The sequence below is a fragment of the Papio anubis genome, chromosome Y, assembly GCF_008728515.1.
Source record: "Papio anubis isolate 15944 chromosome Y, Panubis1.0, whole genome shotgun sequence".
NCBI lineage: Eukaryota > Metazoa > Chordata > Mammalia > Primates > Cercopithecidae > Papio > Papio anubis.
The window spans coordinates 2,522,517-2,537,730 of NC_044997.1; the positions used below are offsets into that span (position 1 = coordinate 2,522,517).

Here is a 15,214-nt window from a genome sequence, read left to right on the forward strand (position 1 = left end):
TACAGTAGCCAAGATATGAGATCAACCTAAGTGTTCATCAATGATTGAACAAGGTAAGAAAATCTGATATATATGTGCATATATGTATATGTATATATGTGTATATAATACGTACACACACTGTTCTTCCATTTACAAAGAAGAAAGTACCAGTAAGTTATTTCTTCTTTCAAATTAATGTAGTTACAACTCTGATGAGGAAAAAAAAAAATGGTACTGCGTATATCGTTTCGCTTAAAGTTGAAGTTTCCAATAAACTATTTGATGATGTTAAATGAGATCTTAAACTGTGTCGTCATTTACGGCCACACAGATGAACCAGGAGGACATTAAGACAAATACTGCATGATCTCAGTTATTCTAGAACATTGTTAAAAAATCTGATCTCATAGAAATATGGAGTAGAACAGTAGAATCAGAGGCCAGCAAAGACTGGAGGGACAGAATGAAGCAGAGAAATTAATCAAGGGGTACAAAATGACAGGTAGATAAGAGAAATAACTTCTGGTGTTCTACATAGCATAGCAAGCAGACTACAATAAGCAATATTATATAGTGTGTATCTCGAAATAACTAGAAGAAAGATTCCAAATGTTCTTTCCATGAAGAAATGTCTGAGGTGATGAATACGCTAAAACTACCCAATGTATACATGTGTCAGAAGCATCACACTGTATCCCATAACTATGTTCAATTATTACGTGTCAATTAAAAATGAAATTTTAAATAATTTTAAAATTTAAAATATTCTGTTAAATATGATACTCTTTTTTTTTATTCAAGGCAACTTAGTAATCCCAAAACGATCTAAGGAATAAGGCCTGAGTTGTTTTGTTATATGCATTTATGATCTCTTACCACAGCAAATTTTAAGAGTTTAAAAAGTCCTCACTAACAACTCTATTTCATGACGTAATAATGTCAATCACAATTGATGTTCCATGAGTTTTAATCCAGACTCTGTCCTTAAATAAAACTATTTTATATTAACATGCAGATAGGGACTGCTGGTCTATGTGCCGTTATATAATTAAAAGCAATTTCAAAGACCACTTGATTTCTGATCTAGATGTGTCTCCTGTCACATTCATCCATTTGATATTTGTTAAGAACCTACATGATGTCTTAATTTTTTAAGCTTATTTTTGTTATGTTATGTCCAGTACTTACAGTATCCTAAATACTGAAGAACCAAGTAAAATTTTGTTAGATAATTTTATATACCTTACTCACTATGTCTTAGAAGGTTGATATAGTCATTCTATGTCCACAGATATCATAAGAACCAATTAGGCACCCCGAGACAAGGTTACATATTTATTTAAAAGGCAAAATAAAATCAATTTATGTTTTTAAAAAATGCTACAAGAGTAATAAAACATGAGCTTTTTTTTTGTCCTGGTTTTGAACATGGGAATGATGCTGTTAATTCTCATCTCCCTTACCCCTTTCATATCTGCCTCTTAAATCAGCATTTATTATTTTCCACTAGCAAATTTTAATGGGACAATAAATACCTCAGTATGCTCACCAATAATCCTCATTTTCAAACACAAAGGATTTAAAAAATCCAAAAGCTTCTAACGTTGCGTGTTCAAATAAATTAGCATATATAGAGATAAGCAAATATTGAGTAAACTTCTATACAATCTTTTTCCGGCTTTACTGAGGTATGTATATATGCCTCAAAACAAACGTGAATATGGATTTTTGATGAGGTATCTGTATAGCTGAATCAACTAACCTTCAAGTCTGAACTTCCTATTATGAGTTAAAGTAATTATTGAGTTGGAATTTATAAAGTAAAGCCCAAAATGTCCCTCGGAGTACACTTTGCCGGGAAAACACTTGCTGTTATACAAGTATCATAATAGATTCCATCTTTGGCTAGATAAACTACAAACCAGCTAAAGAAAACTGGAAACTTTGAAAACGGAGATATGTATTCTAACTCAAACCTTTATTCATTTTAAATGCCAAGTACTTACAGCAATATACAGAAATATCTCTTTCTCAGTTAAATTATTGATGCCTATAATAATCCCAACAATAGAAAAGGAATATTTTGATTATGAGGGAAAACTTAAGAAATAAAATTTCAGGATGAGATAAAAATCAAGTAAGACATTCAAGCTAAGAGTGAGATTAATGTTGAAAACATCTCAAAACTTTTTAATGCTATACAAATGAAATAAACATCAAAAGGTTGCTGTTGGGTGTTTAAAATAAATGAAAGATGGGCAAAAACAAAGAAAACAGCATATATCTAAGACATTTTTTGCTAAAACCAACATTACTTGAAGGATTTATTACCCTTTACATATAACTAAGCAAAGAAAAGCACATATAAGAATGAGTTATCTGTTACAACTAAACAACCAGGAACACTTTCAGTGAGTAGATGAACTCATGACAATGAACCCTCAAATTCCTCTCAGCCTAAATATTTAAATACTTCCACTTCATTAAAGTAAGAGCTTTGCATCCATAAAATTCTTTAAGATAATACTGTATTTACTACTGAATTAAGTCGTTTCTCCTCTGGTTTTTATATGCATGTTTCATATTTATGAAAAAAAATAATGTATTGTGCTTACTCCTTTCTCTCTCCAATATATTTCCAAAGAACACAACCATTAAACATTGCTGTGGCAAAACAAATACGTTCTGAGAAAATATTACCTTATTTATTTTCTGCTGTAAAACATCTTAGAGCCTTTTACAGACATTATATGTGAGTGTGTGTGTATATATATACACATACACATATGTACATATATATACACATATACACATACAATGTGCAGAGAGGATTAAATCTACAAAGTGGCATAGCTGTACTTATTTTCAGTTTCAAATCCACAGGTTTCTCAAATGGTAAGCAATTTGAAAACGTTGCTCTGAATTTGAGAAAAACTGAAAGTTTGAGAATTTCAGAAAAACTGAAAAATTCCGTTCTATTTTTCCACATCAGTTGCACTTAACCTTGGACTTATGGACTCCTCAATTCCACTTTTTTTCTGAGTAGTGTGAAATCTAATTTACATAGTTTACTTGCAATGATTTTAATGTTTTGGGATGACTATGTTCCATTAGTATAACTCTTTAAAAACATAAATAGCAGAAAGTTTACATAATTGTAAACTTTAAAACGAGGAATAATTGAGTAAGAAACACATGCAGTAAGGCATTAATTCAGCAACTCTGGGTTGGCCAGACAAGCACATTCAAACAAAGGTATGAATCTTAACAAGCTCCTGACAGTAATCTCTGAAGTCCTTGGAATATCTAGTCTGACAAGAGTGTCTTTATTTATTTGGGGCTTTGGTTCATCCCAGATAGTTATCCTAATAACTGATTTATGGCAGAGGCCTGGGGCAATATGGTATCAGACCTCCCTCTGTAGGCACTGGAGACTGAGCTACTAAGGGAGTCCAACTTGTCAGCTACTAAGGCAGCTTAGTAGGCAGGTCCTCCACAGCTACAAGATCAAATTCTAGTAAAAACTCTGAAAAGCAACAGTCAGTGAGCTCTTCTGGTGGACAATATTCTGTTCATGTTTTCCTAACTTGCTGTAGGGAGAATCAACTGCAGCTTACAGATGTACAATAGAGGACAAACGAAATCTTCCACCTGGTTCTCTCTCTTAGACTCTGCCCTTATACGTCTTTTCCTTTAATAATTTTAACCTGTATCCTTTCACTGTAATAAACTGTAACCATGAATATAAGTGTTATTTGGGTTAAGTTCCTCTAACAAATAACTGAATTTGAGGGTGGTTTGGGGAACCCCAAACAACATAGAGTTTTTAAAAAGCATTCTTTTAGTATTTCTCTGTTAGTGAGTTCAAAGTAAATCCTATTGTTAAGTCACATAAATACCCTCCACCTTTAAAATTAAGATAATCTACAAAAGAGCTGTATCTGGAAAAGGAGAAACATACTTAACAGTCACAAAATCACAAACCTTATTATTTTCTCCAGAAGCTATAATTCTTTCAAAAAACAATGCTTTTAACTTAAAGATAAGGCCTATTTTCATTAAAGTCTTGGAAAACATAAAAGAGCTGCACATAGCAAAAAACTTAAAAAATTTTGAGAAATCAAATTTCCACAGAATTAAGATATTTAAACAATAATTTAATTTTTCCCAAAAATCTGCATATTACCCAAAATCTGTGTATTTACCAACTGGCAGTCCAAAAGCCTGAGAGAGAATATTATATTATACAACTTTGTTATGACATGTTTGCTATTATAGGTGTAGGTTTCTAATGAGGCCTATACAAAACAATAATCAATAGTTAAATCACTGGTATGACATCACTAATTGGCCCGTTCTCTCTTTTTGGTGGCAACCACTTACATGCAATAATGTTGATGCTCAGAGGAAATCAAAACTTTCACCATCTCCTGATTATATAAAAACTTTTAAAATTAAACAAAACAAAAAGTTTAAGATGCTAAAGTTATCTTGCAAGTGTTCGTATTTATTTTATATCCTGAAACTCAGTTCCAACCTTTTTTCAACCCTTTAGGTTATATCCTCAATTTTCTAAGATTTTTATAGCGCTAAATTCCAACACTTCTCAGAGACATTAAAGTGTGCGTGGGCACACGCACGTGCATGCGTACACATACATGCATGTGAAATTGTGTATGTGGGAAAAATCTCAACCACCTACCTTTAAACTAGACTTGTAGTCTGTGTTCACTTTGAACATGAGACCAAGTCGTAAATGAATTTCCTTGGCTCGACAAAAGCTGGGGTCAACATAAAGCACATCTTGAAATGCTTTAATTGCCCTGAAAAAAATATAAACATAAGAAACTGTAATTTTTAATATTTATGTGTATGTCATAAGTATAGGAAGCATTCTAGGTATGCAATTTTAATGAAAGTACCAACTTTATAAAAAACAGTATGAATGAACAGATATTTATTAGAAAGGGGTAAGAAAGCTCATAATCCTTTTTTTCTCAATTCCATCAACTATTCAAAAATATCTGAATTTTAGTGGAAATTACTACAAATCTTTCTGAAACATCTCAAGGAGGAAGAGCAGGAAAATGTGAAAAGGTGAGAAAGTGAAGTGAGAAAGTTAATCCTGTTTCTATTCAGCTTCATATAAGCCAACCTTTAAAACTTTATTTCTGCCTTTCATTTTTGGTTTACTCTTTTTTTTGTAAATGACGAGGTCTCAATCTGTTACCCATGCTGGAGTGTAGCAGGACAATCACAGCTCACTGCAGCCTGGACCTCCTGGGTTCAAGCAATCTTCTTATTTCAGCCTTCTGAGTAGTTGGAACTACAGGCTCATGCAACCATACCTAGCTAATTTTTTCATTTTTTGTAGACCCTTTGATGTCCTGGATGGTCATGAACTTCTGGGCTCAAGGGATCCTCCTGCACCAGCCTCCCAAAGAGCTGAAATTACAGGCAAACACCTGGCCTGTCTGCCATTATCTAACTACTATTCTAAGTATGTGTAATAATATGGGTAGGGGATCAACTTTTATTTTTTCCACATAGATTTCCTATAGTCTAGCATACTTTGTGGAGCAGACTATTTTCATCCCAGAGCAATATGGTGCTACCTTTGATATAAATCAAGTACTCATGTTCATGTGGGACTGTTTCTGGGTTCTCCAATCTAATTCAGTGTTCATTATCCTATCAATTCACCTTTGCTTAAATGCTATTATATTGTCTTAATTATTGTTTCTTTTTAAAATGAGTCTCTCCAATAAAGAAAATCCACAGATAAGTAGAGTTTTTTTTTTTACTAGTGAGTTTATTTTGAATATTTTTACTGCTTGAATTATGTAAATGATAACTTCCTCAAAAATAAATACAAGAGCAAAAAGTCTGCTTGAATCTAAATTATTCTCCAAATACTCTGAAAGTAACAATTTAGAATCTTAAGTGTTTCTAATACAAATGACAATTTTCTATAGAGTATAAAAAGATACAGATACCAGTAATAGCACAAAATAGGATATAGGATACACACATGCCCCAATAGGTTAGTCTGATAACTAATTTCCTACTTCTAAAATTATGTATATTTTTATACATAATTAATATATATTAATTCCAAGATTACACATTTTAAAAGGTAGGGGGATTGGGGAATTACACAGACATCACTTAAAGACATTAATCTTTCACTTATATATTAAAGTCATTACTATTTTGTATCTATGTTAGCTTTATCTCTCAATTGATTTTATGTTCTTATCTTCAATCTGTGGGAGAACATGAGTTATCACAACTATATGAAAATTAATCAACATGATGCACACTTGTTTATTTCCCCTAAACTGTATAGGAATACAGTTTCCCTGTCATTAGTCTTATACTGGACTTCACCTAAGTTAATTCTGGCTGACTAAAATGATTTTATCTATATGCCCAGAGAAATAATTATAAATACTGATTAAAATAACCATCTTCCATCTTTACATGAAGCAAAGTATAATAAATTATTCTACTAACTACAACTTATATCCTTATTTTGAATACATGTCCCTAAATTCTTTACCAGTGTTATCACTGACTTGGGCAGTCAGGGTCAGGTCCCCAGTGAAACCTGACGTTCAAGCCAGAGAAAGCCTGAAGCCTGAAAACTGGGCTGCCAGTTCCAAGTTGAGTCTATGACCCAGAGTGAGAACTTCCTTGACAACTTTTAGCCAGCCGAAACGTGCTTTTTCTAGGCCACCTTGGACTAATCAGTGTGCACTCCCCCGTTCTGAGCCCACACAAACCCCAGACTCCACTACACTTTAGCACTATCCACCTTCGGGTAGGGGATACCCACTTCAGGTCCCCTCTCAGCTGAGAGCTGTTCTGTTTCTCAGTAAAACTTCTCTGCCTTGCTCACCCTCTAGTTGTCCATGTTACCTCATTCTTCGTGGACCCAGAACAAGAACCCAGCACCCGCCAAAGGGCAAGGCATAAAGTGACTGCAACACTGTAGCCCTCCTGCCCTCTGCCTGCACCAGGCAGCTGCCCCATTTGACAGGAAGCAGCAGTGGGGCCAGGCCAGCCCAGGAACTGTTGTCTGGAGCCAGGTAATGGGACTGAAACAACTGGCAGGCACGCAACGCCGTTCATCGGAAGAGTGTGGACTTGGTGAGGGAGCAGTAATTACGTGCTGTAACATTTGTGGGGGCTCAGACACCGGGACTCCCCAAGCCAGAGCTGTAACAAACTGTAACACCCCATTTGGGGCTCTGTAGTTTCTGGTATCTCCGCATATTTTCAGTGCCACAGTGCTCCCCTAGTCCAGATGCCCAAGGCGGAAGCCACTGAAGGAACTGTTGGTCCAGCCATAGACTTGCACAGAACTCACCCACGTGTCAGCACCTGGAGCTGCCCAACCTGACAGCACACCTAACTGTATGCCATGGCCAGACCCCATGGTCACTGGCTCACCCACATCTTGTAACTCTGCACCTGGCTCTCCACTGGTGGGTGTGAGATCTGGGTGGGTACCATGAGCCTAGCACAGCCTGCAGGGCCAACCGGGCAGAGCCAGTCCAGCCATCAGGAACCAAACTTGAGCAGGGGCCGTACTAGCCAAACAGGTCTTGTGAAGTGGCACCCAAAGAATCCTTTGTCGGTACCCTTCCCAATGACAACTGAACAGAAATGTCTTTCGATTTCAATGCCAAAATATGCAGAAAATATGCATTTTTTTGCTTTCAGTAGGAATTTTGTTTAAATTATTAGACTGGGGACCCAGACATCAGGTCTGCTTATACTACTAAATAAATGATTAAATAACAGTGACCAAGAACTAACAGATTTATGACTGATTATACAGGAAGGTTATGAATTAAGTTTAAGATCCCTTAAAACAATGTAAACCATTCATGAAAAAAAATCTTTATAGAATCTTTAATGCTCAGTAGCAAACAATTCAGTATTTCCAGACTTGATGTAATTAAATGGCCGAAAAGCAGAGAAGGAAGAAAAACAGATGGCAGGAAAAGCTACCCAGGTTAAAGTTAAATATTCACCTGTGGGAAAACACGTCAAATAGCTGTCAGTGCATATTTAAGAACTTCGTAATAAACATTATGGCAACCTACACATTGCAAATCTTGATCATATACTTATTATCTTCCTTTGGACTGTCACAGCACTCAAATAGGGTAAAACATAAAACAGGAGCATGGCAGTTTATAACCAAGTCACCAGTTATTGGCCAAGAGGAAAGGATGATAGGCTGAACTTGATTAGGAACTCCCATAAAATAAGTGGTACTACTGGAAATGTGTGGTTATAGACATTAAAATCACCATTTACTGGAAACAAATAGTATAAGTCAACTTACCAATGAAATGCATTGTAGTAGAAGTAGACCAAACCAAGGCCATATAAAAATGCAGCATTCTGTTAATATAAAATACAAAACAACCCTTATAAGAGATTTTATATCTATTACACATATTAGTAAGAACTCAAGTAATGAGAAGTTTTAAGTTCTGAGTATTTTACCATATATTATAATATTTTTCTCTACTTTTTCTCTAGTTCTCTCCATTTTGTAAATTGGAATCAATTTTCCATTCGATGTTACCAAAAAAGTACTTTTTTTTTTTTAATGCACAGCATTACCCTCTACTAAATGTTAGCACAGACTGTGCATCCCTCATCCAAAATACTTGAGACTAGAGGTGTTCCAAATTTCCGACTTTTCTGGGTTTTAAGTACTTGCATATCCATAGATACCTTGGGGATGGAACCTAAGTTTAAACACAAAATTCATTTGTTTTCTATATAGCTTATACACATAACCTGAAGGTAAATGTGTACAAAACGCTGAATAGTTTTGAGTATGAAACAAAGTTTTTGTATATTGAACCATCTGAAAGCGAAGATGTCACAATTTCAGCCACCAAGAGCACAATCTGTGGTTGTTTGGCATCACCATCATTCGTAATCAGGAATTTATATATGCCACTGACAAGCAAATATTTTCTTATACTAATTCACACATAAGTGCTTAAAACAGTAAAAAAAAAAAAAGACACAACATTATACAGTGAGAAAACAGTGTCTGGATAACTAAATAGCAAGGTAGAATACAATCATGGGCCATGTTAATGACAGACAACAATATATATACAACAGTGGTCCCACAGGACTATAATTGATTTTTACTGAACCTTTTCTATGTTTAGATATACAAACACCATTGTGTTATAATTACAGTATTCAGTATTGTAACATGCTACACAGGTTTGTAGCGTATAAACTAGAGGCTATACCATACAGCAAAGCTGTGTAATAAGCTGCATCATTTAGGCTTCTGTAAATATACCATATGATGTTCACACAATGATGCAACTGCCTAATAATAAATTTGTCAGATTGCATTCCTGTCATTAAGAGGTGCATGAGTGTACCTGTATCAGCTGATAAACTGCAAAAACAACAACAACAGAACAGCAGGCTCTCAGTCTCCACCTATGATGCTGTATTTTGATGAAAAATTTACTGTATACACTGTATTATTTATTTATGTTTTGATATGGAGTCTCTGTCATCCAAGCTGGAGTGCACTGGCATGACCCAGGCTCACTGCAACCTCTGCCTCCCAGGTTTAAGTGATTATCCTGCCTCAGTCTCCTGAGTACCTGGGACTACAAGTGCCCACGATCACACCCAGCTAATTTTTGTATTTTTAGTACAGATGGGGTTTTACCATGTTGGCCAGGCTAGTATAGAACTCCTGAGCTCAAGAAATCCACCTGCCTTGACCTCCCAGATGCTGGGATTACAGGCATGAGCCACCATGCACGGCCTAAATGGCTTGTTAAATGTTTCTGCAGAATTATCTGCCTCATACACAAATGCTTTTACCTTGGACGTCTCTTTCATCTTATAAACTGACATGATTTCTTGTTATGAATGCCTGCTGTCCTAGTCCTTCGATGAGTCCATCAGGCATTTTCATCACATTGTCTGTAGACATCTTCCCTGCAGTCTTAAAAATATCACCTTCATCATCACTATTATCACAATCACCTTAATTCAACCAGACTATTCTGGCTATTTCACAATTGTTAAAAGAACAACCAGGGCCTCATTATTAATGTTAGAGTCTTGATATACAATTCTTCTAGCTTTACTTTGTGTATTTAAGGAACAGAGATGTCATTTTTTTTCTTACTTGACATAGAATATCCTTCAAAGTTACCACCTTGTTTATTTTCATCTCTGAACACGGTCACAGAGCATAGCTGTGCCAGATACTAAGACAATGATGTCTTTAGTCACTGCATTGCAAGTACAGGCAATAGCATATACAGCATCATTCTTCATGCTAACTCCTTCTGAAGACCTGCCACACTCACATGTCTATTCATTCATGCCAGCATGCTATTCAAGAAAAATGTTTGTATTTAGTCTTTATTGATCTAAAGATATTCTATCCTGCTCACATGGTTGAATTAATGAAGTCACATTTGGAGAAAAGGACATGCCAAAAAGATTATTTCTGAGTAAAATTTCAGCTGAAGGATGAGCAGAGGAGATGTCAACCAGTCCAGCTTCCTGCAATGAGTACAAGCAGCTAGTACAAAATATTTACAAAACCAATCAGAAAAGATGTTGCTGGTAATCCATGCCTCTCTGTTAGTATAATAATGAACTGGTAAGAAATTCACTCCCTGAACAGAGTACACAAGCTGTTGTCAACCACAGTAAGTTCAGATTTATGCATGCTTGTCACATGAACACATGCCAGCAGTTATTTTTAAACTTCTGCAACTAGCTTGTTGAATACTCAACTGTTCTCTTCAGTTTTCAGTTTACTGTGATAACAGCCACTTGTTTGATGATGAGCACGCTATTATTATGTGTCAGGTATTCAGTGCAACACTGACAGATCCCCTCTTTCAATACACAATCAAAATCTACGTTTTTAACTTTACGCAGTGTTTTCCTATTTCTCATTAACTTCAGTTCATCCTTTCTGCATGTAACTTCAATAGTTTATCCTTCTGTTTCTTCAAGTCACATTGGTGATCATTCCAATGCTATGCTCTTCTATAAATGTTTCATACTTACATCACAGTTCAGTTTCTCTACGTTTCACTTTATGTGCTACAAACATAAATGCTTTCTCTTTTTCTTATCATTTTTACCCAAAAGGGTATCTGCCAGACTTTTGTGATACAATGTCTTTACATCACTAAGCAGAGAATAAGCAAAAAACAGTGCATATAGGTTTTGGCCCCATGTGGGGCATTGTGGAGAACCTGTCATTGGCACATCCAGTCTACACAAGTGTTATTTTATTACCCTTCGTGGCCTTGCTTATCTGGATTTATCTGGCATGGCTGGAAAAGGTATGTAACAGCTGAAGGGACCTCAGAGTGTCTTCTTCCCTTGGGGATGGTGAATAAACTATGTGCTGTGCACCTGCATTTGGACTAGGACACATCACATGAGGCTGGGTGTGAAATTTTCAAGTTTTCAATTTATGGAGCACACTTTAAATTTTAGATTTTTGAGTTAGAGATGCTCAAGTATTCAACAGTTCTCTTCAGTTTTCAGTTCACCGTGATAATCTCCGCTTGTTTCATGATAAGCACACAATTATTATGTGGGATGTATTCACAGCAACACTGACAGATGCCTTCTTTCGATATACAACAGAAATCTATACACGATGCTCAATGTGTATTAAAAACAATATTTTAAACTCAGAAAAGTCACCTAGCTATTACATTTTTAGATTTTTAGATATCACTAATTCTTTTTGTGGCATGAAACAGGGAGATGGATTCCTGAAGTAAATTATAATTTTCGGTTGCCTTGGCATCCATTTTGAATATAAGCAGAGCTTTTTCATATTTGAAGCAGGACTTAGTTGCCCTTGAGACAGTTTCTAATTTCTCCCTCTTCTACTTCCTCAATATAGTTAATCTACATATCTGCCTTAAGCAACTGCCTTCTGGTTACTACTTCCCTACGGAAGAGCTAGATACAACCTACTTGATTTACCCCACTAACCCTTACAATCTACAAGGATGACACAGGTATGTCACCACGACTACCTCAGTCACACTCTGAACTCTTGTAACTTGCTCTAAACCCATGAATTAGAATCACTGAGGGAAACCTGCTTGGGTAATACCCTGAGTCCTAACAAAGGCTTTGGCCCATAGTTCCCTCATACTGTCTCACCTGGGTTGAGCATCCCAGAGAGTTCCCCCTTTCCATGTACCCTGCAAGGCATGCTACCTTTTCTCTGTAATACACTACACTTCTTTTATTTCATTTCTATTGTGGTGTCCCATCCTCTGTTTCACCTGACTTTATACCCAAACCAAACTCTCCTCCTGTCAAAACTCTCCTAGAGATGTCTGTCTTGGTAGGAATAAAGTAGACCCTAGTTAAATAAGAGCCACAAGGCTTCTGCCAGAACAGATGCTGCATGGCTTATGACAGGGTTACATCCCAGTAAACCATGTTAAGTTGGAAGTGTGGCAATACATTTAAATGCACCTAACTTAATGAGCATCATAGCTTAGCCAAGCCTAATGCATGATTAAGACATTTATTTATTTTATTCTATTTTTTGAGATAGGGTCTTGCTTTGTCAACCAGTTGGAGTGTAGTAGCACAATCATGGCTTCGTGCAGCCTTGACTTCCCAGATTCCGGCAATCCTCCCACCTCAGCCTGCTGACTGACGGGGAACACAGGCACATGCCACCATGCCTGGCTAAGTAATTTTGGCAGAGATAGGATTTCACCATACTGCTCAGACTAAGGCACATTTGCATTAGGCACATTTGCTCAGACTAAGGCACAGTCAGGCAAAATCACTGAAAACAAAAATTATTTTATATTAAAGTGATGAAAATCTCATTTAATTTACTGAATATTATACTAAAAGTGAACAACAGAATGGCTGTAATGGTAACTGAAGCTCACTGCTTCTGCTGAATAGATACCACTTTCACACCCTCACTATGTCAGAAACTAAGAGTAATCATTGCCAGTAAGGAACTGTCTTTATAGAGCATTTCTTCTGACAGGGTCATCTGGTGAGAAGGATGTCGGATCACAAGTATTGGGCCATCCACCAAAATATAGCAGAATCCTTTGAAAAGCACACTGTATACTTTCATGGCCACCTCTCCTGGATTCCTTTCATGGCAAGGCTAGAATGTATAGGCATTCTCTAGAGACCTCAAAACCAACTCAGATGTCAAGTACTCAAAGCTCACAACATTAAATAGCTGTGGTAATCCTAAGCAAAAAGAAAAAGCTGGAGGCATCATGATGCCCAATTTGAAGCTATATTGCAGGGATACATTACCCAAAACAGCATGGTACTGGTCCAAAAATAGATGTTTACACCAACGGAACAGAATAGAGAGTCCAGAAATAAAGCCATACACCTGTGGCCATCTGATCTTCAAAAAAGCTGACAAAAAACAAGGGGAAAAGACTCCCTAGTAAATAAATGGTGCAGGGATAACTGGTTAGCCACATGCAGAAGACTAAAACTGAACCCCTTCCAGTTTACAGTTACCAAAAGTCATAGTTGATTAAAGACTTTAAATGTAACACACAAAACTATAAAAACTTGGAAAGACAGCTTAGGCAATACCTGGGTAGCCATATGCAGAACACTAAAACTGAACCCCTTCCAGTTTATAGTTACCAAAAGTCAAAGATGATTAAAGACTTTAAATGTAACACACAAAACTATAAAACCCCTGAAAGACAGCTTAGGCAATCCCATCTTGGACATAGGAATGGGCAAAGATTTCATGACAAATATACCAAAGGTAATCGCAACAAAAGCAAAACCTGACAACAGGGATCAAATTAAATGTAAGAGCATGTGCAGAGCAAAACAGAGTAAGCAAAACAAGCAGATTAAATGGAAAATCTACAGAATGGAATGAAGTATTTTCAAACCATGCATCTGACAAAGGTCTCCATAAGGAACTTAAATTTACAAGAGAAAAACAACTTCATTAGAAAGTAGGCAAAGGACATAAACCAACATTTTTCAAAAGAAGACATATATGCAGCCAACAAGCATAGGAAAAAAAAAAAGTTCAGTATCACTAATATTAGAGAAAAGCAAATAAAAATCAAAATAAGATAACCTCTCACACCAGTCAGGATGGTTACTATTAAAAAGTCAAAGAATAGCAGGTGCTGACAAAGTTGCTGAGAAAAGGGAACACTTATACATCCTTAGTGGGAGTGTAAATAAATTAGTTCAATCACTGTGGAAAGTAGTATAACAATTCCTCAAAGAGCTAAACACGGAACTAACATTTGAGTCAGCAATCCCATTATTGAGTATATACCCAGAGTATATTCTCACTATACAAGTGGCATAAATGATGATTTATGCTATTAATCATTGTACCACAAAGACAAATGCATGCGAATGTCCACTGCAGCAGTATTCACAATAGCAAAGATATGGAATCAACCTAAATGCCCAGCAATTAAAGTGTAAAAAAAGAAAATGTGGTGTATATACACCATTGAACATTAAACTGCCATAAAAAGGAATAAGATCATGTCTCTTGCAGGAACATGGATAGAGCTGAAGGCTATTATCCTTACCAAACTAAAACAGGAACAGAAAATCAAATACTGCAAGAGACACTGGGATCTACTTTAGGGTAGAGGGTGGGAGGAAGGAGAGAAGCAGAAAAAGTAACTATTGGGTACTAGGCTTAATACCTGGCTGATAAAACAATCTGAAGAACACGTCCTAGTGACATGAGTTTACCTATGTAACAAAGTTTCACATGTGTCCCAAATCTAAAAGTTTTAAAAAGAGAGAAAGAGAATACAGGCAACATATCAACTGTGTCTACTACATTTTTTTAATAGAAATGGTATTATTCTACCTAGGAAACAACAGTAGTTTAATAAATGTCACTATTTCAACGCTTGATTGATTAACTCATAACATAAAAAGATATTGGGAATATAAAATATAAACAAACAAGAAATATGTATGCTCACAAATAAATGAAAATCATTATAACAACTCTTCATCACAAAATGTAATCATTTAAATTAGACTTTGCTTACCAAAATGTTATATGCCTATAACATTTTCTATTTCTTCCTAATTCATCTTCCAAACTTCTTATTCAAGTATAACTAATATATTTTCAAATATCCACTCAGATTTATTACAATTTGCTTAA

General features: G+C 35.9%; 1 protein-coding gene across 13 annotated transcripts in view; it reads right to left on the bottom strand.

The window, feature by feature from the left end:
- The window catches only part of LOC116272355 (histone demethylase UTY), a 140,879-nt gene that overhangs the window by 70,128 nt on the left and 55,537 nt on the right, over nucleotides 1-15,214 (bottom strand). For all 13 annotated transcript variants that reach the window (XM_031661053.1, XM_031661059.1, XM_031661056.1 and 10 more), the window contains 2 exons: nucleotides 8,342-8,400; nucleotides 4,685-4,805 (listed from right to left, as the gene is read on the bottom strand). In XM_031661053.1, coding sequence (XP_031516913.1) covers nucleotides 4,685-4,805; nucleotides 8,342-8,400 — 180 coding nt within the window. The remainder of the gene's footprint in view (nucleotides 1-4,684; nucleotides 4,806-8,341; nucleotides 8,401-15,214) is intronic.